This window comes from Chelmon rostratus, chromosome 22, assembly GCF_017976325.1.
Source record: "Chelmon rostratus isolate fCheRos1 chromosome 22, fCheRos1.pri, whole genome shotgun sequence".
Lineage (NCBI taxonomy): Eukaryota > Metazoa > Chordata > Actinopteri > Chaetodontiformes > Chaetodontidae > Chelmon > Chelmon rostratus.
Window position 1 is genome coordinate 12,119,515 of NC_055679.1, and position 27,361 is coordinate 12,146,875.

General features: G+C 41.8%; 1 protein-coding gene across 1 annotated transcript in view; it reads left to right on the plus strand.

The window, feature by feature from the left end:
* The window catches only part of exoc4 (exocyst complex component 4), a 113,548-nt gene that overhangs the window by 2,755 nt on the left and 83,432 nt on the right, over window positions 1–27,361 (plus strand). The window contains exons 3-10 of the mRNA XM_041963855.1: window positions 538–732; window positions 4,911–5,104; window positions 6,882–6,991; window positions 9,181–9,281; window positions 9,435–9,589; window positions 13,832–14,012; window positions 25,371–25,516; window positions 25,778–25,866. Coding sequence (XP_041819789.1) covers window positions 538–732; window positions 4,911–5,104; window positions 6,882–6,991; window positions 9,181–9,281; window positions 9,435–9,589; window positions 13,832–14,012; window positions 25,371–25,516; window positions 25,778–25,866 — 1,171 coding nt within the window. The remainder of the gene's footprint in view (window positions 1–537; window positions 733–4,910; window positions 5,105–6,881; window positions 6,992–9,180; window positions 9,282–9,434; window positions 9,590–13,831; window positions 14,013–25,370; window positions 25,517–25,777; window positions 25,867–27,361) is intronic.

The following is a 27,361-nucleotide window of genomic DNA, read 5'->3' on the forward strand; positions in this document are numbered from 1 at the left end:
TTATATACATAATAATAAAATAGCAAAATAGTAAACAGTAGTAATGAACAAGTATTGCACAAAAAAGTATATCTACAGCAAATGACAGTGTGTACAGTTCAAAGCAGGGAAAAGAAAGTATGTCTCCAACACCATTTAACTGGCTGTTTCAAAACATTTTATGGCATGGTTCAACATTTTACATCCTTGGCATTGCTAAAATTTTTGCATGACTTTAGCAGTCAAACATTATTCAAACAATAGGTAAGGATCAGCAATGCTTTGCCTTTATTGCAGAAAAGTATCTTAGCTGTCCTGAAATCAGTGTCTCAATTTAACAGAGGGGAATATCTTTGCTTGAGCAGTCAGAAATAAGAACTGATTTGCTTTGTAGTTTTTATTATTCAGCTTTCATTAGAGCAGCCTCTTGCCTTTTCAGTATGTGTAGGAATGGCTTGATCTAATGTTTTTTTTATAAGCACGACTGGAGCTAAAATGCACCTGGTGGACGAGTGTTGTGTCTCACCTGTTTGGATTTCAACTCACTCTCTCCTGCAGGTGAAGGAAAACCTCCTGTCTTGTAAGATGCTGCTGCACTGCAAAAGGGATGAGCTGCGGAAGCTGTGGATAGAGGGCATCGAGCACAAGCACGTCCTCCAGCTGCTGGATGAAATCGAAAGCATTAAGCAGGTGCCTCAGCGGCTGGAGGCCTATATGGCGAGCAAGCACTACCTTCATGCTACAGATATGCTGGTGAGTAGAGTAATGACCAGAGATGTGGTTGTCTGGCAGCATCTTTGTATGTCTGAGCTGTGCAGTATCTCAGTTAGATGGAAATGGAGCAGACAGAGGGATAAAGAAAAAAGAAATAGATTGATGGATTTGGTCTTCGGAAGCTGTTTTGTCCTGTTTGGTGTGATGGTAAACCAGGTGAAGAAAGTGAGAAAAAAAAAAGGACTTGTTTTTGAAGATTTGGGAAAGCTTCTTGATCAATACGTACATGCATATGAGGCAATACTGTGGCAGTACAGTGTGATCTTTGATGATACACATGCATATGCACCAGTGTCTATGAAGTGTTGCTGCTAAGACCTGTCATCTCTTTAAATAATCATTTTCTAGCCTTAAACAGTCAATTGGATGCAACTCTTTTACTTCAAGCGAACATCATCTAAGTGCAGTGAGGACGCTGCAGGTGTGTATGTATGCGTGTACTTATGTTCTTTTGATGGGTGTTTTGCAGTATGCTCAGTAGGGAAGCTGGAGGAGGCATTGAGGACTAAACGACCAGGCTCTGTAATCTCTCTGTTCCTTTCCTTTCCTTCCCTTCCCTTTTCTCTCCTCTTCCTCTGTCACTCCCACACATCTTCCTTCAGACGTTGGTAATAATTAGTTTGCTAGAATGGGGTTATCTGAGGAGGAGGAAAAAAGAGAGATGACGGTACTCCCAAAGGACCATGAAAAATCCTCTTTGTGGGCGTGGGGAGAAGTGGAAGTTCATTCAACCTGTGCTCAGTCAGTGCAGCTTGTTTTGAAAGGTTGTGGAAAGTTCAAAGTCAGTTGGACGCTTTGCCTCTGTCTTGCAAACTTCAAATGCGCTTGACTTGATCAGGGCGGTGCAGCTTCATTGGTATGTAAAAAGCCCCCTTTAAAGCACATTTTATTTGCCTCTGCAGATCAAAATGCTGTTGGATGCATTCGTTCTACCTTTCGCTTTGGTGACATATTTATGCAGTTCATGAATAAGTAATATATGAAAAGTCCACTTTGAATAACCTACACTTAAGCCAGAGTAGAGGATGTTCGTTATGATTAGAAAATCCCTTGAAATAGCACATTCGGTTAGTTTGTGAATTATACAGCCAACCCTCCGTATTTACTTATGTTTCTGCACTTTTGACATGATGGACTAAATGAATGTTGTGAGCTGCAATAAAGTGAATTACAGTACATACATACTGGTTACCCAGAGGTGAAACAGTCTCAGTGCACGTTGCCGTTGAGCAAGTTGATGAAGGGCTTTGTGAGAAAAGTCGGTGCATTGTTTACTCATTAAAGATAACTTAAAGACTTAAATAAAAAATTACTTGTATTTGGAGCAACTTGTTAAATGTATATGCAGTGTGTGAGCGTGAAAAAAATCTCTCGACACAAACTTCAGTTTGACTTGAAACTGGTCAAAAGGAAAAATGTCACCCCCACTGATTCTCTCTGGATTTTTAGAAAGATATCATGACATAACAATTAGATGTGCATATGAAATTTTTCTGATGAACTGTATACTGCCAAGACATAGATTGTGATGAAATAGTCTTTTTTGCTGAAGAACTTTCTAAACTGAGTGAGGACTGACAAGAATCTGAGTGGCAGTCGTGATAAGAGCTGGTCAGATTCTCTAATAATAATAATGCTAAGGAAAGATGCTTCAGTGCTTCCTTTCTCATCTCTTTTAGCACCCACAAATCCTTGCAGCAGCAACATTTAAAGCTCCAACATTACAATTCCGCTATTCCTAAATTACGTTTCCTAATTTAAGTGCAGTCGGATTCTTTTACCTCTGAGGGGTTCTTCTCCCAAGTCCTTATGAATTGTCCTTCACATCTTTCCTGCCTGTCATACTGCCTGTGTTACTTCTCTCAGAGTCCCTGATATCTTTATTCTCATCATGCTGTCACTCATAACAGCGCTCATCTGGCAGATTAGCGTCTCCTTATTTTTCGCATGCACCTTCTGTTGCTTCCTCTCTCTGCTCTCCTCTATTTCGCCTCTTTCTTTCTTTCCTTAACAAAACTTGTAAATGTTTTGTGGCTACAGACTGTATCTGTCTGTTATTTTGCTGTGGTGGAGAGAAGAGTAGCCGGGAATCAACTTTCTGGCCCCTCTCTCTCTCTCTCTCTCCCTCTCCCTCTCCCTCCTTTGCTGTCTCTTGCTCTCCATAACACCGTGTGTGTGTGCTTGCATGCGTGTGTTTATTTGAGTCCTATCTCTAAGGGTTGACAATTAGAATTCAGACTATGCTCTGTCTGCTATTGAATGGCAGTCGTAGACCCCATGGGGTTGGTTAAAAACGAGACTGACTTTGGTTCCAGAAAAAGCCCTCTCCTCTTCTCTTCTCTCCTCTCCTCTGCTCATCTATATCTTCTCTCATTCCCTTGTTCCTGTAGTATCACAAAACACAGGTGCACACACATACAACCACTGACGCCCCCCTCGGAGCTCAGAGCTTGGTGATAAACTGTCATTCTCTCTTCTCTTCTCTTCTCTTCTCTTCTCTTCTCTTCTCTTCTCTTCTCTTCTCTTCTCTTCTCTTCTCTTCTCTTCTCTTCTCTTCTCTTCTCTTCTCTTCTCTGTCCTTCTCGCCATCTCTCTTGCTCCCAACAAATCCACTCGAGGTTTCATATCGCTCATTATGCTGACAGGCCTGGCCCCCTAATGATGTTAACCAGCCTTCCTCTGTCATCCCAGCCTAATGGTAATGAGATTCCCCCCTCCACACACAGACACATAAGCGTTAAATGATTTACAGTCATGCAATCATACACATATAATCACACATAGACACATCTAAGAGGTCACACACACACACACACACACACACACAGGGGACATGCAAGCCTTGCAGACATGCCAAGTTATTCTATTAAGCCAAAAGGGGCTTATCATGCAGTGCATTAGCTCATCTTGTCGCTAATGTGGCTCTCATTTGCATCAACACACACTTGACCCATGCCCCTGCCCAGCGTCCCCCCCCCCTCCCTCTACCAGCTCCCTTCTGGCCTGCCCCGGCCATGCAAATATTCTTCAGAGCACTATCATCTTGCTATTAGTGCCCTTAAAATACACACATAAATACACATAAGTGCACACATACAAACTGGCTTGTTGCATTTAATGGCATGATTTATTAATTGAAAACCACAACTGCTGCTGCTCCTGCTCATAAAAACTGAGGAAAGAGGGAAGGAGGGAGGGAGAACTTGGAGAAGTAATGAGCATGACTCAAGAGGGCATGAACAGACTTAAGGTCAGTTTTTGGAGAGAAATCTATTCTTCATATATTGGACATAATAGTATGTATATTTGTAGATCAATTGAAAATCATTAAAAAATGAATTTACAATTTGTTCATTTGATTCGTGATGATTGTTGTCAGTGTTGCTGTGGTTGTTTATCTCATCGGAAACATGGAATTAGAGAGAGAGATTGATTAAAAAGGGATATTCTTGTATTGAAGGATCTTGAATATGGCCGAAAGTAATCAGGGAATGATGGGGATAAATAAGGCTTTGACTGAACAGCTTTGGTTCCGATTCAAGAAAAAAAGAAAACTTGACCATTGGGATTCTTTATATACACTGGAAGGATATCCATTAGACACCTTATATGATTTGAGATTTTTCACCAGCAGAGGAACACTGAATATAGGCCAGTGGGATGCTAAATTGTATATCCTGTTTTTGTGTAGTCTTCATGCAGTTATTGGTGGGTAAGAATTCAATATGACCATATAGAGGTCTTATACAGTGATTTTTTTTTCCTACACATAATTGTCCTTTATTTGTGGGGCTGAGTTTTGTAGCAGTGTCAAGGAATGATGGATGTGCCTCCCTCCCACCGCCACCCTCTGATGTTGGTTGTGTTATGATTGTTTTTCACTGGCTGTGAAAGTTTTATATGAAGTGGCTGCGGAATGAGTTTCATTTAGATTTTCACCAAGGGTGGGGGCCCTTGGTTCAATTCCAGGCCAGATATCATTATTGTCATGTGTCTTGTCTTTACATGTGATTTCTGTGGCTTGCAACTGTCTGCTATCGATTGATAGTGGAAACAACAGGTGGTCTGGCTACAGAAAGGGTACGATCAGACACTTTTAAACTTGAGAGGCACAGCTATGGACTGCCGGTGACTGGCTGGTATGTTGTCATATGCAGGTATCAGCCGTCGAGTCCTTGGAAGGCTCCCTGCTGCAGGTGGAGGGCCTTGGAGACCTGCGTCTGGAACTCCACAGCAAGAAGCTCAACATCCACCTTGTACTCATTGATGAGCTGCACCGACACCTCTACATCAAGTCCACAAGTCGGCTGGGACACAAGAACAAGGACAAAAACACTGCTCGCCTTCCAGGGTAAGGGGCAGTTTATTATATTATTACCACTTCATTTGTGCTCACAAGAACAGAGATATGAAATAGTATTGCGTAGCACATAGCATTATGAAAATGCTGGCCACGTTTTGGCCTTTGTTTGGCCCCATCTTGAACTGAAACATCTGCAGATTAATTCTGTACCTGATTTGTTATGATCCAATAAAATTACACACGGTTCGTAATCAGTAGCTCCCTGTTTTTTGTTATGCTTGTTGCTATCTTGACTGTGAGCCTGGCAGAGATCTGCGCTGTACTGAGTGCGCTCCTGTAGTTGCTTCTGTTCTTGTGCAAGCACTAAACAGTATTTTGCACAGTAACATGACTAGTGGTGAAAAACTGCAAGGTACTGTAAGTAGTCATCTCCTTTGATAACATCCCTGTTAGCTTCAGCAAAGCTTTAGTGATTTTTTTATGGATCCACACAATTTAATAAAAATGATTTCATTTTCTTACCTTCAGCTAATATGTGCAAGGTTGAAAGAGAGAGTGAGGCTGAAATAGTCATAGACTGTTAAAACTATCTTGTAGCCAGTTTGTTTGCTCTGAGTTGCCTTTATTGTTTGCCTATTATGTAGTCAACAGAAATGTAGCCTTCAAAGTGCTTCCTTCTTTCAAAAGTTTAGACTGTATTGATGTTCCTTCATTATAAGTTATTCAATTGCAGCTTGCCAGTTATTTACTGAATGGAAACCAAGCCAATTACTGACAAAAAACAATTAGACCTTGTATAACTTGTTGCTCTACTTTTTCATGTTTGTACTTTGCGCTGTGAAGTTCTGAAGAAGCAGGAGAAAAACCCCACATCATTTACTGGAAAAAGGCAAACCTCCCTAATACACTAATATGGAATTAGGAAATATGCATTCAGATTCATGATGGATGCTACTGACACACATTGTATTGTTTTGTGTCCAGGAAACAAACCTTTTTTTTAAAGCTGGGAGATGTCAGCTGCCAATTACTAGCATTAAATAAATAAAATGACAGAATTCAACATCCACAGTTTCTGTGTGACACCAGCACTGCTTCAAATTATGAAGCAGGTTTTGCAGCCCCTCGGAAAATAACTTCAGCTATGCCTCCGTGACATGAGGGCCAGTTTCTTAGTTTCACGATGCGGCCGTATAACTTATTAGGGATAATGCGACACAATGACTTCGAACACACTGTTGATGCTGCTGTGTTCCGTGCATGGCATTCTGCTGTGTGTGTGTGTGTGTGTGTGTGTGTGTGTGTGTGTGTGTGTGTGTGTGTGTGTGTGTGGGGTGCAGTAATTATGGTTGCGGTGGGTTGGTGAGATACAGTGATTTATTACTGAGGGTCAGCCAGTGACAGGTCCTGGCCTTCCTGTATTGGGTCGCCTCTAACAACAAGCCAGCCTCCATACACCCCATTCACTTAGCAGGCACACTGTGTTTATACCGGCCAGCTTAAAGGACCTGGATTGCTTCCACCTCCGGCTTAAGGCTTGATAAATGGCTCATTGGAAAGCAACACCAATCCCACCCAGAGATGCAAGGGTTTTTTGTTATACCAGCAGATTGTTTTTGTTCGAGAAAGGTAGGTTAGTGGGTGCGTTTCTGTTAAAGCATACTAAACTTTCATATTTGCATGAGGACTGCAGATTACTGCAGATTTTTGGGGTTAATTTGGGCCCATTCCTCTCATGCAATTGCAATATTATGTTTTATATGACACAGAAAGTATTATCTTCAATAACATGGGTTATTTTATCTTGATAATCTGTCTCTCACAGCTCCACGGCCAAAGACACATCTCCAATGCCTGCGTTGGATGTCGGCAGCCTGTCCACACCGCGCAAGCTCTTGGATTCGTCACAGTTCAGCACACCTGGATCCAGCAGCGGTATGATCCTTAGATCATATTACATAGAGGAGTAAGAGGGAATAAAACAAAAAGAAAGGGTGGTGAGAAGATGGTAATAAAGTAAGCAAATAGAAGTGGGAATTTTCAGAGGGTGTTTTGTGAAAAACCGTAACATGAATGTTTTGCTTTCCATTAAAATTGCATACATTAAGAGTACCATGGAGATAAACACATCACCAAAGCAGCGTTGTTGGTCTCTTTGGATAACAAAGTGTGTGGATTTCAGTTTGCAATTTTATTTTCACTGTGCTGATATTCTTAGTGATAATGAAGTCATTAGCATCACTCTGGCTTGCATTCATTTGCATACCATTATGGGTGTGTATTACCACACACACACACACAAGCACACAGTATTACTGAATGCACACTGAATCTGCCGATCTGAATTGTTATACAACGCTACCAAACTACGTACACACATCTTTGCGCACAGGCACACAACCACATTTCTGTCCTGGTGGTATATGTCATAACATCTTCAACGATGAACATAATATACGTTTTCCCTGCTAACATTATAATCATCTCCCCCCCCCCCCCCCCCCCCCCCTCATCTGCACCATCAGTCACCCAGCATCTCTGTCATCACAGCAGGGGAACAGCACTCATTACGCTCAAACTGGTAACCAGCACAGTAACGGGGTCTGATAATGTCGACTATAACTGTATTCAGGAATGTATGAAGTCTCTCTTGGTTGTTGGGGCGTAGAGTCAGCGCTGCATTCCTCCCAGACAGAGCACAGAGGAAAGCAAACAAGAAGATAATGAAAAAAGTTAATCCTGCAATAACTTGGTGTTCTCTTGGTGTTTCTGAGTTTTTATATTAAGCCTGGCATTTTTTTTTTCACCACCCACTGCTGGCATTCTAAGTTAGAAACTCACCATTTCTTTTTAAGCTCTGTGGATACCAGGCATCCACACGCTATATTGTACATATTCAGTATCAACACACATATTCGCAGTTTGGCAGTGACATATTAACAACATTAGCATATGATTAGCTTCTGAAAAGCAAGATTTCCCTGAAAGCCAACATTTTTAAGGCGTCCAGTAATTTAATTAAGCTGTTGCTGTCGTTCTCTATCACTGTCTTTCTTTTTTGCCCTTAGCTTTGCCTTTGCTTATGTCAGTTACAACTATCATTTCAGCTCCGCGTCTTTTTACTCCACCTCTTTTTACTCACTCAGCTCAGCTCATCGCCATAAATGTGAATGCCTTGACCTCAAACACACAAACACACACATAAATCTACAAATTACACTAATACATAATAAATCGCTACTCAATTTACCCACCCTGTAGGCCTAAAAGTAACAGCTAAACCACATATTTCCCCCACATTATGCAAAGAGAACACTGGCAATTAGCCATCACCAGGTGGTAAGTGCCTTTACACCGTCATGCTAACAACTGTGGTCACGACACAGCAGCCATCTTCCATCAGTGGCCTAGCTTGCCATTTTGTCTAATAGCATTAGAGCACCTCATTTGTAGCTAGTAATTGTCATAATTATTACACAAACTACAGTTGGAATGGGGGAAAAGAGGAAATACACCCAAAGTCCATTAACTTGCCATAAACATTAACTCTCTTAACGCGCTTTGATGGGGAATTGGGAGGCCCCATCTAATGGAAATTAGAGCATCATTCGATGCTGCCACTCTCAATTTAGCTGCTAATGTGGCTAAGTCAGATGGAGAGAGCATTTGGGGGTGGGGATGGGGGGTTGGGCAGGAATTACTGTATTGGTGCAGGTGTGTGCATTTAAGACAAAGATGTGGTCTATTAATATAGTTAAAGCTATCATATTTTTATTAGTGTGTTATTAAAAAGGTGATAGTTGAATCATAGTTATTATGTTTGTACATAGGTCGCAGTTATGTTTGGGGAATCTACTGAATAGGTAACAGATCTCAGTGGACTAATGTAGATGTGAGATGTTTGTTTGACGAGGTGGCTAAAACAGGTAAGCATTATATGTTAGAATTAAATATGTTATAAATGTGCAAGTACAAGCAAAACAGTGTTTGGACTTTTTGTTTCTCTTTTTTGTCGTGTCTTCTTAGAATGACCCGTTGCTAAAATAACTGCATCCTTATGTCTGTAAATATTTTTCAAGCGCTTACAGCATGTGCTGACCTGTGTATGTGTGTACTTTGTTTAGTGCGTGAGCTGCAGCAGGATGTGCGGGAGTTGAACCAAGCGGACCTCCCTGAGGTGGATCCAGAGGAGAACAGTGCTGAGTTCATGGGCATCCTCATCAAGGTACATACATAAACATTACTGAATGCTACATTCCCTGTTAATTGTGAATTTCAACATCTCAGTTATGCTACATCCGTAGCATGTTCCGTGCTGCTGTTTCAGTGTTTGGGTGTTCTTGCTTCAATAAGCTGCTTGTATTGTCCCTTCCCTCAGGCTCTGGCCAAGTTGAAGAAAATCCCTGAGACCATCAAAGCCATAATGGAGCGGCTGGAACCTGAGCTGAAACAGATTGTCAAGCGGTCCACCACTCAGATAGCAGACCATGCTTACCAGAGAGGGGAAAACCTGGCCCAGGAGAGCCAGCCAAGGTACAGTAAGGAGACAGGGAGCATCGGGGTGGCACACTGAAGGAGGAAGGCACTGTGTTGATATGTCACAGCTTCCAGAGAGTGGACAACAATTAGGATTGCTACGTAGCAGTAAAACAATGGAGAAAAGTGGAGGTTAATAATAACTAGCAAATGAAGAAGGAAAGGGAGATACTGGAAGTGGGTAAGCAGTTCTGTGCAAAGCCGTATTTTTAGAATTATATTTTGTTAGAAAATAATAAGTAGCATGAGCAGTAACAGTGTACACAGCAGTATGCAATTACTGTTGTTACCACTAAAGACAGACTTTAATAAAGCTGTACTTTATAATCCTGTAAATGTTGCATCATGCAAGACTTTTATTCAAACAGCCTGTTTGCTTATTCTTTTGTGATTATAGAATTTCCATTCGAATCAATTCCATTCAGTGTCATTACATATAAGGTGGCCACTCTCCCAAGTGGTCAGTAAAAGTTAGGAATGTATCTACCTTCCCTCCCCTACTACAGTACAGCTGTAGTAGGGGAGGGAAGGTAGTAAATACTAATATAGCTTGGATTAGTCACCAGTCATTTTTGGTGTTAACATGTACTCAGCCTTTTAGGTATATTTAGAGCTGACAGTAAAGGCGGTCGACACCATGTTTTGAATGCAGCCCCAGGGTGTTCATAGTCAGACAGTCAACCAGGTATGAAACACAGTAAAGGTGAGGACTGGCGGCACACCTGCGTCAGACCATGAAAACAGATACTCTGCTGCTTTAAACCTAGACAAGTCATGGTTAAACACACTCATACACACGCACACACAAACAACTTCACACCTGCCGTAGAGGACTGCTACATTTTAAATGCAGTCACATCAGCTCCTGCAGACGTACACACACACACTCTCACACACACAGCGAGTAGACTTGGGAAACACAGGTCTCAGTCCACTGATCCTGAACTATTTAAGAGGAACGTCTTGTTTTCTGTCAGGGATGTTCTCTCTGGCCTCGTCTGCCTTCCCTCTCCTGTTGCCTGCCGAATCTCATCTGACCTCGCTGTAATAGGCCACCGTGTAGCTCATTCCCAGCTCTGCTCCTTGCAGATTGTTTTAAGTTTGCCTGTGTGCGTAAGCGCTTAACACTGTATTTGTGTGCATTTGGGCGAACACTCAGAGGTTTGTGTGTGTGTTTGGATGCGTACACACCTAGTTCTGCCTATGTTCTCTTCAATTTAAAGTCAAGGCTTGTTGCTATGGAAACTCAGACCAATGTACCACTTGTAGGGAACAATGGTCTTGCATATTGCACACTATATTTTATAGCACTGCAGACTAGCAGGCAACACTTAAGGACTTTACAGTATATACAGCGACGTGTGGCTTGCTGTTGGAGTTTTATGTTCTCATTCTCGTCCACTGAGATCGACCACATTGGGGGTGCATTTTCATTTCCGACTCCTTTCACTGGATTTTTACTTTCACAAAGATTCTCCACACAGGTTCCCACTCCATGCACCAAAGTTATTAGCATGCACCACTGATCTGTGAGTAGCTTGGTTTCATTTACATCAAATCAGACTTGTTGAACTCATATTCCCTTTTTTTCACTTTGCATTACAAAAACTGAGCCTCTTCTTTTTGCTTTGTTTTTGCTTTATAGAGATTCTGAATCTAATCCGACTGCCTGAGAAAGAGAGCTGATTTAATGAAGAAATGCTTGAATGACCAAAGAACATTAAAATAAATGGCTATGTATTTTTAATCCAATTTGAAAACAAGAAATGCACATTGATCACAAGATTGATTGCTTGTCTCTTTTAAACCATTTTTTGTGCCTCTTCAGTCAAGTGGCCGTTGAATCTTCTGGGGGGCAAATTTGTGTCAGAGTGTTTCTGACTCAGAGTCCATTTGTGTATGACAGCAGGATGGCCTGCACATGTGGCAATTCACAAGGGTTCTTTAAACACTCAGCAACCTAATGATAATCTAATGTGGACTCAATCACTGTCCTCCCAAAATGAAGGAAACACACACACAAAGATGTACTGCTGGTCAGTTAGACTGGGACTGTACGTCCACATGTGTGCTCTCTGCCATCTCTCCCGACCTTTCATCAGCCATGTGTGTGTCAGCTTCGATCCTGAGGGGAAATGAGAAGTGAGGCCTCAAAGAACAGACGATATGAATTAGGATGGCCTCCACTGGGAGATAATGAGGAGGACTTGGTTGTGTGTGTATAAAGGGTGAGGTGGGGGTAAGTTGGAATGTGCTTAGAAATCAAACAAATAGAAGTGGTGACAAGGTCAGAGCCATACATTTTGTGTGTGTCTGCCTCTATGCACGCGTACATGCTCATGTATTGTTTGTGCATTCCTGAAAGTTGCTGTTCACAATGTATTTTTCTTGCCAGTCCTTCATGTTTATGCATAAGAGAGGGAGGGAGGGAGAATTCCTTGACTCGCTGGCATTTCACAGCTCCTGTCTTCGTCTCACGAACATCTTCCATTCACTGAGTTATAGCTCATTGTGATTTGTGCCTTCTTTCCTCTCCATTAATAACATTTACTCGCTGCTACTGCCAGTGTAGTGACAGACAGCCAACCAAAATGCCCCCCAGTGAAACATCCGTCTTGCCTCGACATTATCCTCATACCTTCCCAGAAAACTTTGGCCACCTCCCAAAACTTTTAGCATGTGTTCTTTTCTCGCAGCATTTAAATCAGTGCAAATTTGTATTGACTTGGCATTAACGGCGTAATGAGCTCGGGTGCTTTTGAGTCTGCTTAATAGATGATGCGTTTTGGCAGTTGCAGCTCTTCTGGTTTGCAACCTTAACTTTAAATCTTGTTAGCTGTACTTTGCACTAATACAGCTGGTCTTTTTTGTATCACTCAATATTTCGGTAACCAACCCAACTGCTTTTTTCCTTCTTTGGATCAACAGAAAATATTATTGGTTAGGTGCAGGAAAAGTTCGTTAGTTTTGAGTGTAAATGGGTAAAATATGGTGGTTCAAGAGTCCCAGAACAGAAAGATCTGTATAAATCCAGGCCTATCAGGGACGTCAAATCACCAGTATGTTAAACCTTTAAGCTGTTGGCGCCTAAAAAAGAAAACAACAACAGCATTGTACTAATTAAGTAAAACCCAATTTAAATGCCAGAGGAGAGTACTGAAATACCAGTGTTCCTCAAACTGTGTGACTACCTTTATATAACTGTAATATTTCCACTAAAATAAAGTAGGCACTCACTGGCATGGGTGCACTGGGTCCTCATTCAGACTCCACTAATGTAACCTGTGTTTCCTCTTTACTTTGAAAGCTTTGTCCTTGTGCAGAAAGCAGGTATAGCAATGTCTGTATGAAAGCATTAGTGTAGATGAGGCAACTGTGAGTTTCCAAGCCAGAGCGTAGCACTCAGATCAAGTGGAAGGTCTGTTTGGTTTTTGGCTGCGCTTTCTTCTTCAGCCAGAGCCATTTAGAACTAATGGGCGTAGATGTTCATTTGAGTCCAGGTCAGACAGCTCACTACTTTTTCGATAGCCGGCCGAGGTGCTGGGTTAAAATAGCTGTGAGTATCAGCTAAATAGGAAATGTTGTTGAAAACAAGGAACTGCAAAACAAAATTTGTGCTGTGAAATGCACTCAGTAATGGTTTTTGGGTAGATTATCTGTTGCCATCTGTTATTTCCGTCATTTTCTTCAGGACAACTGTAGTTTTGCCTTTAGTTTTCCTTTCATCAAGTCGTTATTCAACTTTATTATACAGGTAAATACGGTGAAATAGGAGTCATTTCATCATTTGGTAGAATGGATCCATGCACATACACATTCTTCTGGTGGCAGTGAAGAGGTCAGGTCTCACTTTCAGCTCTCTCCAATATTAAAACAGAAGCTGAATTCCTTGGCGGCTCTCTGCTCTCTTTATATAGAAATCCAAGACCAAGAGATTTGCTGTAGGAGTATGTATTTTCCTCCCCAATAAACTGTCTAAATGTTGTGCTGGCTGTGTTTCTTAGCTCCTGTATTCAACTGTGATAGACAAGACCATGGGGAAAATGTTTATAAAATACATTTTTATTCCCAAAGTGAAAAAATGTATCACATCTATTTTGTTTTATTTTTTTATTAAGTGTTAAGTGTTTATTAAGCCCTCTTGATCTCCCTCCCTTTTCCCTCTCCTCGTCTTTTTTCCCCGCTCTCCTGCTCCCCATCCCTTGTTTCCCTTTCTGCTCTCTCTGGCTCCCTCTACAGGCTGCTGCTGGAACTGCTGGAGCTTTTGTTCGACAAGTTCAAGGCAGTGGCCCAGGCTCACAGCGTGGTGCTGGCCCACCTGCAGAAGATCGCGGTGCAGTGCCCGGGCGGGGCCCACGAAGAGGGCATCAAGCTCTACGAGCAGGCCGACGTCTCTGCCAAGATCCAGACGGTGCTGCAGGTCAGTGACTCAGAGCGCTGATATATGGGTTCAGGAGAAACTGGGAAGAACTTTGTTGCAGATGTTTGTCTGACAGTCACCTGCAGACACGTGAAAAAGAGGACACTAAAAAGTAAATTAAGTATTAAAACCCTCGAGATCAAATAAAAATCTGTGTGTTGAAGCTGGATAACACTTTCAGTCGGGTAGATTATAATAGATTTATCCCTTTGTGAGCAAAAAGCCGTATAATCTATGAATCATGCCTGCTTTGATGTATGGTTATACTACTTATACTTATATTTACTTTTGCTGCTTTAAGTATAAAGCCATATTAGAGCACTGCTCCTTAATAACAAGACACTTTCATGGTGAACTCTGTGTTGTTTGTTTTGTCTTCCCTTGCTGGCATACCCCCAGGCTTTTATTTTTCATCCACTTCCATGGAGAGTTATTCATCCTTAATTTATTTTCCACCCAGCACTTTTCTGAAAACATTGATTCAATTCACCTTCTCTTACAATAAATTAATCAGTGGAGAAACTGGCAGTGATGTGACGGATGACATTCAGTCTGTCAGAAAGAAGTGGCGAGAGAAAAAGACAGGGGGAGCTTGATTGCTTGGACTAATTTTAGGTTCTTTAATTGGCGTGTATTTATGCTGGGTTCTTGCTCCCTGCTACTGTTTGATTGGCTGAGGGGATGAGCAGCTGTTGAGCTGACCTATGGTGATTCTCGGAGGGCAATCTGTGGCGGTCGTTGCTCTCGAAGTGACGTGTGCGTACGTGCGTGTGCGTGTGCGTATGCGTGTGTGTGTGCGCGCTCATACCCAAGATCTCAGTGTTTTCCCTGCTTCTCCTACACTTTGAGTTAATTCATGACATTCTTCTGAAGCACTTCTTGTGTATAAGCACTTGTCAAGCAGCTTGAATTTGTCATGGTGCTCACCTTTTCTCACCTATGAGAAGTACTGTATATAAATATACAACATGGGAAGGATGGTACAGCGGTAAACACAAATTTTCTCAGAGGGTTGGCTTGAATTCTTGGATTGTCGCTATGGCAATCGATAGCAAGATCAGTAATTATATGTTTTGATTTTTTTTTTTTTACTGATCAAAGTATAAAAATAAAATGACAGAATTCTGTTGCCTAGTAAAATCGAAAGCCCATCTATGTCCAACTTCTAACACGATGCAACTAATTAATTGAGTTTTATCCAGCTGGCATGCATGGATGCATGAATACAGGAGTGTTTAGGTGTGTGCGTGTGTGTGTGTTTCAGAGGGTGTGATTGTGCATAGGCATGTACTGCGATAGCTCTGCTGTACCAGTGCTGTTATAGAAGGCATTAAGCCATTCCCCAGCATGCGATCACTGCCAACACCCAGTTGCCAGGGGCTCCACTCTCCCCCGTCTCTGCGATGTGAGATAATGTAATCTCTTGATTAGAATACTCATTACGTGAAATGAGGTTTTCTTATTCACTCACTCGTGTTATTATTTCCTGACCGATTGTATCAATATGAAGGCCCCTCGTCCATCCCACCCTCCGTCTTGCCGTTTCTCTCATCTCCTGCTTGTTCTTTCGTCTTTCTCTCCCACTCTGCATTTCCATTTCCCTTCCTCCTGCCTTCTTCAGCATCATTCTTGCTGCTTCTGTATTACAGTCTCTCAGCGTCTCAACACCTTGCGCATACCCCTCTTGCTCCTTGCAATTTCCTTCTTAATCTCATTATCTGGCTTTCTTTTTCTCTCACAACTCCCACACTCCCTTTCACCCCCTTCATTTACCCCACTCTGTCCTCGAGAGTCGCATATCAGCAATGAGAGAAATTAAATTCCAACTGCTCCTACAGTGGCTCTGTCAAGTTTTATTGGACAGTGAGCCGCTTCTTATCTCACGTCTGTAGACTCTCGAAGGGCCAGGGCAGCGTTGGTCAAAATTTGGTTACGATCTTTGTTAGTCTCTCATCATAAGTTTCTTTTCCTTCAGTTCTGCTGTAACTACTGTAACTCTTACAATTTTCCAAGCACCAGGTCATTATTGCCTCCAAAAAATGCAGTTTAAAAGTGATAATTGGTACGAAGGCTTGAACAGAAGAAGACATCGGTATCTTTTTTCCTCCCCTGCAGTTAAATCATTTGAATCCCTGCCTGTCTTGCGCCTCTTGCTTATTGCAGTTCACATCTTTGACATGCACAGAAACCTCTCGGGTAGGTGTTATTTTTTCCCCACTTTGAGAGGTGGAGAAACCAGGTTGACCTTTCCACATGACATACCAGCAGACAGATGCTAGAGCCGACAGAAACACAGGGCGCACCCAGGTACAAGGCCTCGGCAGAGAAACGCCATTCATCAGTGTGTGACTGAGGCCTCGTAGGCTTTGAATGGGGAGTAGGTAAACAAGCTTTTGAAAGTCAAGATTCATGTAATGGTTCTAATCCCTGTTCAGAAATGCTGGAGATGCTTCTGCTGGATCTTAATTTCAGTGTGGATGTGAAAGAGTGGTTGTTGGAAGAGGTGTTTTCATGCCACATTGCAATTTTTGAAGTGGCTTTCTGCGGAATGTCTGTTAGTGTATCTATTGATTATTCACACCATCACTGAATTTACATTTCTAAGTGTACACCACTGCATGCCTTTGCAGCTCTCTATCTGTGATTGTCCTTTTTTCCTTTACCATCAGAAACTGTCCTGTTCTTCAAAGCTGTCTTGTTTTGTCAAAGAAGTCACAGTGACTGGAGCTGGTGTGTGTCCATGAATGTTTAATATGCTTCGCTATTCAAAAAAATACAGTATAGCAGCATCACGCAGTTAGGACTGGCAGGATTAATGTGATGTGATTAATGTTAACTGTGTGAGTTAAAACAACTTGAGGTGCCAAGCAAGAAAATCCACAAGTGTCCTTTGAATCATTAGCAAGACGGAAGTCACAATGCGTTTTCAGGTAATTGGCTAACATGGTTCACAAAAGATCACGGTTCATAAATTCCATGCATTCTTCATTAAGCCCGCCCACTGGGAGTGTTATTTAATGTATATTTGGCACAAAGTGTCGCTGGCTACCGACGTCCATCACCCTTTGACCTTGTCTGCTGTTCGGTTTGAGGCATGCACGTTTGTTAATTAGCTCGCCATTTGCGCTTTCTTCAAGGATTTGTGGCTGGGTGACTGCTTGCCATGTCCGTTGTCTGCCGCGAGTGTGTGACCAGAGTGCAAATCACACTTTTAATGAGTGGCTTCCTCGCCGCAGACAAGGAACTTTGAGCCTGCATTCAAAAATATGGATGGATGCTGACTCTCTGCCTCCTGAAAGAACTGATTTCTAGATCATAGAAACTCCATCAGAGAATTTTTGCAGAGCAACATTTTCTACTGGAGCAAGAGAGAAGAGTGTGTGCAACCAGTGTTTTTTTTTTTTTAATTTAGGCTCCAAATAAAGAGTGGAATTTTTAAAAGTAAACTTAATTGCCTGTCTGGTACCTGTCCCTGCTTCAGAATCCGCTTTGTGGCACTAAACGGGAAAGTCCTCGCTCTCTCTCGCGAAAGTGCTGTGATTAGGAGATATCTTTTAACACATTGCCTCCATAATTTTCTTACAGCTTCGAATATTCTTTCCTATTTTTTTATATATTACTGATCTCATCTCATCCCAGGTCTCTGTCTTTTTCTTAAACCTTAATTCACAAGTATACCATTTCATTGCCATATATTAACATAGACAAATGTTTGTGCCAAAATATATAACTAGGGACCATCTTCTGTTAGGATCACATCAGCCGTGAGCATGTTGACGTTCCCAACCATGAGTATTCAGTCATTCCAATGTTTTTACATGAGGGTCCCAGTACTCACTGGTCGGACCACACCCAGCTTCCATCTTAATTTTAATCTCAACTACACACCTGTAAAGTTTCAAGATCAGTCCACAGACAGCCAGCCAGACATATACTCATTCTTACCAAACAACTGATTTATCTCTGGCCTATTTTGACTATTTATGTTTTATATTGTAGCTACGTTCCTTTTATCAAATGAGGGAATATTTCAGCAGAACACACATATATGTCAGTACCAATATAGGTAAAAGTTAGCCATACAAGGATGGTTAGGCATGCTGAGTAAATCTAGCACAGATTACCTGTTCTGCCAGACTCACTGCTCTCATGTTATGTATTCATACACAGGGGGCTTTCCTCAACGTTAGGGAGTAGCCAGCCAGTGGAAGTCCAGGGAAATACCCTCCTCTGCGGAGAAATATTTAGGCTGTAAGAGCCCAATTTTGTTGGCCTCTGGCACATTCTAATGCCACTGTTCCTTCATGTACGCTGATCTTAATTATTGCATACTTTAATGAGTTTGCCTACCCAATTGTAAGCATGTAGTGAATTATTGTAAGGGGAAATTAGACTTATTGTGGGTTCTAGCCCACACAGTCTGTAAATAATGATTAATATTTCAAACCATGCCTATTCCTGACTGATTAGAACTTTTGTAATTGAGATAAAATGTGTAATGTTGAAAAACATCCCGACTTGATCATATATATTACTGCAGGAAGTTTCATTACATTGCATTTTTTATTTTTCTTACATGATTTGGGGCATCTAATTTTAGTTCGCATCTTGCACAGTTGCAAGGCTTTTGCATTTACAAAATCTGTCCACAGACGTGGCACCTAGCAAAGTTCTCAAAACCACATCTGTGGTACTTCCTGCTAATAGTTGTCTCCAGGACCACATTTTGCCATGATCACACACACACACACACACACACACACACACACACACACACACACACACACACACACACACACACAGACTCACAAGGTGAAAACTATACCAGCCAGGCTGTCGCGACTGGTAAATATACAAGTGGCTTAAATATGCAGTGCCTTCTCTCAGCTCATCAACACAGTGAAAACGAGGCGAATTGAACTGCCAGAGAGCAGCCAGAAGACAATGATCTCTTTTAATTAGATATGAGGCACAGACGTAGCTGCGTTGTTCTCACCCAACATTTTAATCAATGTGTCACATTTATTCTGCCCTCCAAAGCGCTGTCATATTTACATATCGCTGGAGCGCAGTGAAGTCTACCATCTCCATGGTGTTGCAAAGTCCCTTACCCCACCCGTATCGACTACATCAAAGTCACTGGAGACTTAATCAACTGCTGATGTATGTGTTTGTAATAATTTCCTTGACTTTGTGTTACACAAAGGTACACAATATCATGTCCCGCACAGTTAACACTGTAGTGGCTTCAACTTCAAATAAAGTATCTCAGATGAGGTTATTGCATTCGTCCAGCTCTTGGAAGATCATCAGCATGTATTGTTTTTACATGTACAGGTTTAAAGGAGAGAATTCAGTGGTCTTTCACTCTCAATGTTCTCACACCCTCAAGGCTGCTGTTCTGGTGGAAAATAAGTAATTTTATTTACTGTACAGTTACAAATAAAAATTCACTACAGTCTCATTGAGTAACAACACGCAGAAAATTGACTTTTAACTTAAAGGATACCATAATGGTGTCTATCCCTTTATGGTGAATGGTAATATTGTCTGTCGTCTTTAATTTGCTCTCTTGCTATTGATTTAAAATATGCAGTAATCCTTTCCCTTTCAACATATTCACTGGTATTTTCACTATCTCATGGAAATCAAAAATAAAAGCACACATATACTAAAAGGATAGTATCCATAGAAACGGCATTCAACACAGCAGACTATTCTGTTATTCTTTAATTGTTTAGCAATAAATACGCTTAGAATGTTTTTGCATCGAACAAAAAAAGCGTTGAGGACACCGCAAGGACATGGAGAGAAATAAAATGGGTTTCACTGAACACGCAGGCACATCTTCCTCTACTCCGTCAACAAGATAGCCTTCAAAAGATTGACTAGATGCAGTGCGCTCCAGGTGGGAACCCCCACCGGTTAGCGGTAGTTCAGTGCTGCGGGAGTAGTTGTGGCTGAAGCTCTGTCAGAACTTGTGAAGGTTATTGAAGTTTCGGGAACACAATCAATACAGGGTGTATAAAGAACACTTTCTTTGACGGCCAAGGACACTTTGGACTTTAACTTCAAGCTAGCAGCAAGGGATATCAGTCAATATGTTTTGTGACAAGACACCAGCCAAGGGATTTAGTGGGAAAACAGCCGATTTCAATAAAGCTTGGAGAAGGGAACAAATTGTTGTGATTGTTCTCTCGGCTGCTCTTAACATGACTAAATAAGCAGGAGAGGTTGGAGCAAAGGAAAGTGCAAATGAAGTGGTGTTTATTTCTTTAATTTTAGCCAGCTGACAACAGAATTCATCCAGTGACGAGTGCTCACCTGCAAAGATTTGAGTGGCGCTCTCTTAATTGCACTGATTTATTAGGTGTTAGGCCCTAATGGACAGGATGGAGGATGAGTATACAATTTCTGCAAGCACAAAGGGTGACATCAGGACATTTGATTTGGAGGAAATAAATTGGAGTGCTAGTAATGAATTTCAAACGAAGCTTTTCCCTTTTTTTTAATAAGACGAGACCCCAAGCCGCTCAGTTGTGAAAGTTTGTTTGCCTGACAGAATTACATTCAGTGGTGGTGATGGAAGTGAGTCTTCGTCAGGGCAGCCCTTGAGAGCGACGTGTGTTTTGCACGTGTGCCGGCACATAAGCACCCAAAAATCACACTCGAGTTCATGTGAACTTTTGAGCTTAGTCTTCGTATCTGGTGTGAAGAGCCATTTTCGGCGTCTCACATCTTTACATACCACCCTTTTTTTCATCCGCTGCTTCACGGATTCACCCGTGAATATTGATTTTTGGGAAATTCAAGCACTTCATTTTCTCCTCTCCCGTTTCTCCATCAACTCTCTGTAACCTTTGGTTGAAGTTCTATTGACTAATGTAGCATGCAGATTCTATTTTGTCTTAAGTTATCAAGATGCATCTACACTGAGGAAGTTGCTACCAGGATGCTTTGATGTTTAAATGCCAGATTTTGGGTTAGGGTTAGGGGAATTTAAGACAAAGAAGGAAATGTAGAAAGTGGCATGTTTCCATCTGATACTACTTGTTGCCAACATTAAAGGTGTTGAGATCATTGCCATGAATTCTCATTTCCCGTCCTCTAATAACATCTGCCGTAACTGGCTCTGCTATCAGTACTATGACGGTGTAGACCAGTGAATTGTCGTCACTTGTGGATCTGTGTAGTTTTGCATTGATGTGTTTGCCTGTGTGTTGGATTTTTCCTCAGCCAAGACTAATGTATCTAAATGCACTGGACCAGAAAGCTCCTCCTGGTGGGTGAGTGGGCGAGTCGGGTGGCGCTTCGGTTTGGCTTGTCTGTTTTCAGCATGGAGTCCCCGTCCCAAACTTTCTCATATTACAGCTAAACAGTACACTAAAATCTGCTTCTGAATACATTTAAGGCGAGAAATAGGAAATGCAGTAATGGCTCATATTTTATCAGCACTGCATAGTTTGACAGTTTCCTCCTAAGTTTTAGTGGACAGCTTGACAGCGCTTTCCAACAGCTTCACAACAGCGTCAGTCCCGCCCATGGCGCTGATTGGCTAATCATTAGTCCCCACAGGGCACTCATTAGATCATCAGCTTTTTTTGACGAGAAACCACTCTTTAATGTCACAAGGCTAGAGTCGGAAGAATCAGTCAACTGAACTTGATGGAGTGGGTGGATTCAAAGGTCTGGACCATAGATGCCGCTCTTCCTCTGTGCATAATTTTTTCTTTGCCTCTTATGTCGCCAGTGTCTCCGAATTATAGTTTTGTTTCTCAATGTATTGCTGTCCTTCACCCTGTGTAAGTTCATCTTTTGGTCGCTCTTATTCTTTGCAACACAGACCACAGACCCCCCGATACTTCTTTATCACTACCTGAGTATTCCTCACTGTTGAGCCGTGGGGGTCACACACAGATAACAGTAATACGACCCAGGCCTCTTTGTTGCTTGAGTAATAATGGTTTTAATGAGATTTCATTTGCTTGACCTCATGGGTAAGAGGGAGGAGGAGGGAAGAAAGGGGACATTGTTTTATTCATTGTGTGGAGACAAGTCTACTACATCCAGGTCGTATGAGTAACTGATTAGCAGACTAGCACAATCATCCAGGATAACTTCGGTTCAAACATTCAAATATCTGAGATTATTTTAAATTAATCTGACATTTTGTTCGTTTTACAACAAGAGGTAAGGCTTTGGCACAAAGTTGTGTCCATATAAATGCAGTCACAGCACATTATTACAGTACATTGAACTCTACTGGTGGGAGAGAGGCTGTCGCAACCTACACTGTCAAGTTTTCTTTGTGGTGCAACATTTAACAGATTACTAGCCTCCTGAGATTAATGTATTATATCGTCCTCCAGCTCTTAGGGTTACAGCAAATGGGTGTGGAGCTTTTCATGCATGATGCCCTGCTATATTTGGAACATTCAATGCTATGCAACTAGGTTGTGCCTTGTTTGTATTGATCAGATGCTGGGGAGTTTACTCTGGGGATTGTAGTTTGCTTGTAACATAGGTAGATTGTATTCTGCCTATGAAGTCTCCTGACATGTATGTGAGTAGAGCCGTGGACAGATGGAGATGAAGACGACTCACTGCAGTGCTCATATCAACACGTAAAGATAATATATTTCAGGAATAAAGTGACTTATCTTAGATAAGCTGTTGCTCTGATGTGTTTGTAGTTATAATATATTATTAAAAGAAAAGAAACTACGTCACTTTCTTCACAAACAAGGACGAAGTCTTCAGTTCTTGAAATTGTTCTTTTATTCTAGAAAATTAGTTTATACACTGCACAATGAGATATATTTAGTCAGTGTCATGCTATCCACTTGAAACAAGACAAAAAACACTAATTTGCAGTCGTTTGCTGGCTTTGCGACAGAGTAACTTTGTAAGGACCAATGTAGCCCTTGTTATCGAGGCAGCTTTGTAACTTTGAGGTGACGTGAACAAAAACTTTACTTTTGCGAGTTATTATCTCTGCATCATGATTTGCTGCTGATTGGAGATTGGTTGGTGAAACTGTACTAAAAGCATGTGCCCTTGTCAAAATTAATAAGAGAGCTCTGTTTTTTAACTTCTCTTAAATGTGCGACAGCTGGTTATTGAACTTGGTCTCTCGTGTTCTCTCTTTGTCTTTCTTCTCCCTTTCCATTCCCATTTGCTCTTTAGCATTCTATTCCATGTTCATTCTCCACCTATAATCCTTTGCTCTTTCTATTCTCCACAACTCCTTTCCACCTTTATCTCTCCTTCCTCCTTTCGCTCCTTCTGTGTTACTTTCCGCTTCCCATCCCTCTCTTCCTCTATCTTTCTCTCTGTCCTAACAGTCCAGTTAATTGCCTCCAAAGTTCACTCTGTCTCTGGGCTAATGCAATTTAAGTAGGGTCGGAGCCCCTTCATCAGCCCACTGCTGGCATTTCATTAAGTCTACTTGGGCGTTAGCTTGCAATCAAGCGGGGGTTTCGCTCCATCAGCTCATCATTAGTAATTAATACACTGATAGGATTAGCTGCAGCATGAGGCTAGTGGCAAGTGGCAAGTGGACCTGGTGTTGCCAGTTGGAGAGGCTGTGTGTGATGTGGCCTCCAGTGCTGCCGGTGATGTGGGGAAGTGTGTTAGAGAGTAATTATACGTGTGGTGGAAGATTGTGTGCACATGTTTAATGTGTGTATTTCCACAAACGTTTGTTCTATCACACTAAACATTTACCTTTATGTCAGGACCATTTTAAGGGACAACCGTGCACGTTTTAGTTTGTAAGAAATTTGACCTGTTTTTTGACGTCATCCATCAAAACCTCTGAAAGCAATCATCGATACATATGCATGTGTGTGCACCTGAATTAACATCGATGCTCGCATGTGAAGGCTTTCCCATCCGTGACGGGGGGGTGCTCTCCGCAGCATTAATTACATCATTATGGTCGGGATGGATCTCCATCTGCTTGGCCATTACTCCTGTCCCATTCCGGGCTGACCCACACTGCGCCTCAGAATTAGACACACACGGGCTAAATGGCCCCGCTAAATTATGAAGCTATTAGATATGGGAGGCTATTTTAGAACATATGTATTCACACAGAGAGGAAAAAAGAAAGGCGAGAGAGAGAAACGGGACGATGAACAGAGGTAGACCGAGCAACGGAGAGAAAATAGAAATGTGAGAAATGAGAGATGAAACGCTCAGAGATTTTGAAAAATGAGAGCCAATGAAGGCAACAGAGGGAATGTGCTGATAGAATGATAGAGTGGAGGAAGTTAACTTCCTCTGTCTGGCCAGAGTTTCAATGTGCTTGTCCTCAGCTATTGTTAGAAGTTGATAAGATTTTCATGAAGCATGATCAGACATTGATGGATTTCACCATAGATCATGCTGACAGATGAGGGAAATGGAGGACAAGAATATTTAGGCACGCAGTTGTGTCACTGGCCTTTTTCTGTCTGAAAGTTTGGATTTTCTTTTGTTTTTTTCTGTTTTTTTATTGTGACACATTGTAATACTACAAACCAAGCTAAATACAAAACCTACCACGATGGATGTCCAGTGCTTATCTGCTGGATATGCATCTTTGCTGAACAAAGTATTTTTTGATTGCAATTTTACATTAAACGGGATATGAAAACAGAAGAATAATTCAGTAAAAACCAATATACACAATACAACAAAGCTGAAATCAAACACAGTGTGGGAACCTTATTGGTTTTTTGCAGCTCCACTCAACAATTTTTTAACCTGACCAAGAGTGATTCACCTTTTCTGCTTTGTTTTCTGCAGAGATGGAGCATAATCTGATGGTAAATGTCTGTAAATGTGGGTATGTTTCTTTTAGAAAGAAGTATTTTCTAGAAGTAGACCTACTGTACGAAGGCCTTATGGATAAAAATGGCGCTCATGAATAAACTGATAAGGGAACAGAGCAGAGGAACAGGATATGACTGTGAGTGGGAGCTCTAAAGTCATTATTAGGCTTATATTACCATATTACATTATCAAAGGTGTAGTAATATTGAGAGGAAGCATATTTATGATAAATTAGGGATGAACATTAGATTTGCTTTGCAGTTGGTTATGATTGTACTTTAAAATATCACATCTTTTGTTATTGGACGTACTACTAGTGATGATTTTGTGATATTTTAGAGATGGATCTTGTTTTCTTTGTTTCAGATCATCTCTGTGTTTCATGCACCGATTTAGTGTTATGCAGACAAACAATGAGTCAGCATTCACAAATTGGGCAGCTGAGTCCATTAGACCTACTGCACCTCGGCCCTCTACAGTTTAACATATTCCTGATGTACCTCTTACACCTTTTGACCTCGTGCCCTGTGTGTTGTTTAGGTTCTGCTTATGGAGTACCTGGACGTGAAGAACAGCCGCAGCGCCACGGAGCCGTCAGCTCAGCTCTCCTACGCCAGCACTGGCAGTGAGTTTGCTGCCTTTTTTGCGAAGAAAAAACCGCAACGTGCCAAGCAGTCGCTCTTCAAGTAAGGGTCACACACTTTGCTCTCTGCCTTGTGCTTGTCCGAATATAATGAAAATAAAAGAATACATTTCCGTGTGTATAAGAGAAGTCTTAAATTGAAATATCTCAAAAGACAAAACTATGTTTAAGGCTACATTGATCTGTTAAACATCTCAGGCCAAAGCCCATTGCTCTTTGTTTTTCCTTTTTTGTTTCCTGTTGTGTTGAGTGTTGTGCTGTTGTGTCCTCTGCCTACTTGTTGATCCTTCTGTGTGCTTTGCAGGTTTGAATCATCTTCCCATGCCATCAGCATGAGTGCCTACTTGAGAGAGCAGAGGCGGGAACTCTACAGCAAGAGCGGAGAATTACAAGGTGAGGAGGGGGGATAGAGGGACGGACCGAGGAACGGAGAGCGAAGTTACAATGTACAAATACTTGCTCATCAGATGTATCAAAATGAAATAGGAAACACTGGCATGAGAAATTGCAACTAAGTTTTAAATGCACAAATACAAGCTCTTAAAGTATTTTGTTGCAAATCTATTTTTTCTGACCATCAAAGTACGTATTACAATACGTATTTTCAACACGTTTAATTGATATACTGCCCGTTTCTGAGTGGAGGAAAAGACAGCGGGGGTGCAGAAGACTCCTGAACAGCTGGAATAGAGACGTGAGGTGAAGATGGGTGGAAGGGGAGTGAGAAGGAGGAAGGGAAAAGTGAGATGACTGAGCAGAAGGTGTGAAAAGTATTAATATGACAGAAAGAAATATAATTTGAGCAGATGTGACAGTGTGTGCAGGAAAGAAAAGAGCAGCAGGAACACAGAGGTTGAGGTGAGGTGAAAGGCTGAAAAGAGGGAAGGGAGGGAGGTTAAAGGTGTACAGGTTGAGTAAGAAGACAAAGGAGATCGGAGTAGAAATAAAAGAGACCTACAAGCTCATTGAACAGACAGAAATGATGGGTAAGTGCAGATAGACATCAGAGTAGAGAGGCTGTGAAGAGAAACAGGTGCGAGAGAGAAGGTGGAGGCTGGGGTGTGGAGGGATCCAGCCACCGAGCGGCGGAGGGATTTGGGGAGGTGGAGAGGCGGAATGAGAGCACGAGGGAGCAGTAAAAACAAAAGGTGCCGTGGAGATAGGAAGGGCATGTCGCGGGTCGAGAAGTTACACTGAGGAAAAAGGCAGACAAGAGTGTGGAGAGGGAGACAGCGGTAGAGAAAGAGATTGACGAGAGGCAGAGAGCAGGGTGACTTTGCAGAATCCGCCTACAGGGAGAGGCCTTGAAAACCTCTCACTCACACACACACACACACACACACACACACACACACACAAAACAGCACAGTGAGTGAGCTGCACAGCCAGACCCTGGAGAGTCTAAGCTGTTCTACTGCTCCTATACTTCTTCTGTTTCCCTCTCTCTCCCTGGCTCTCTGCTTCTCTGCCTGTGACCTTGAGGTTTCAATCAGCAGTGCCTGACAGCGCTGTTTGTCTGCTACCGTTCCTTTTTTTCACGCCGAGCTCTTCATTGACATTGTTTGGATAAAATAGAAAAGGTAGCAGATGGAGCGAGACAATAACAGTGAAGTGCTTTTAATCTGCAGAGACTTCTCCTCAACACATGCAAAACTGAGCCTTTTGACAATATCTGCATAACTAATTATGAGTATTGAGGGTCAACTTTTTAAATATTAATTAAGTTTCTTTCGGTATTCAACTCAAAAATAAGCCTTGACAGTTCTAGAAGACATTTCACTGCAGACTGGAGTCAAAGAGAAATTGCACTCATACAGTAGATAGTCTGTAAATGTATGCAAAATGTACTGGCTTAGCTCTCGCTGCCACAAAAAGAACAGCATTGATT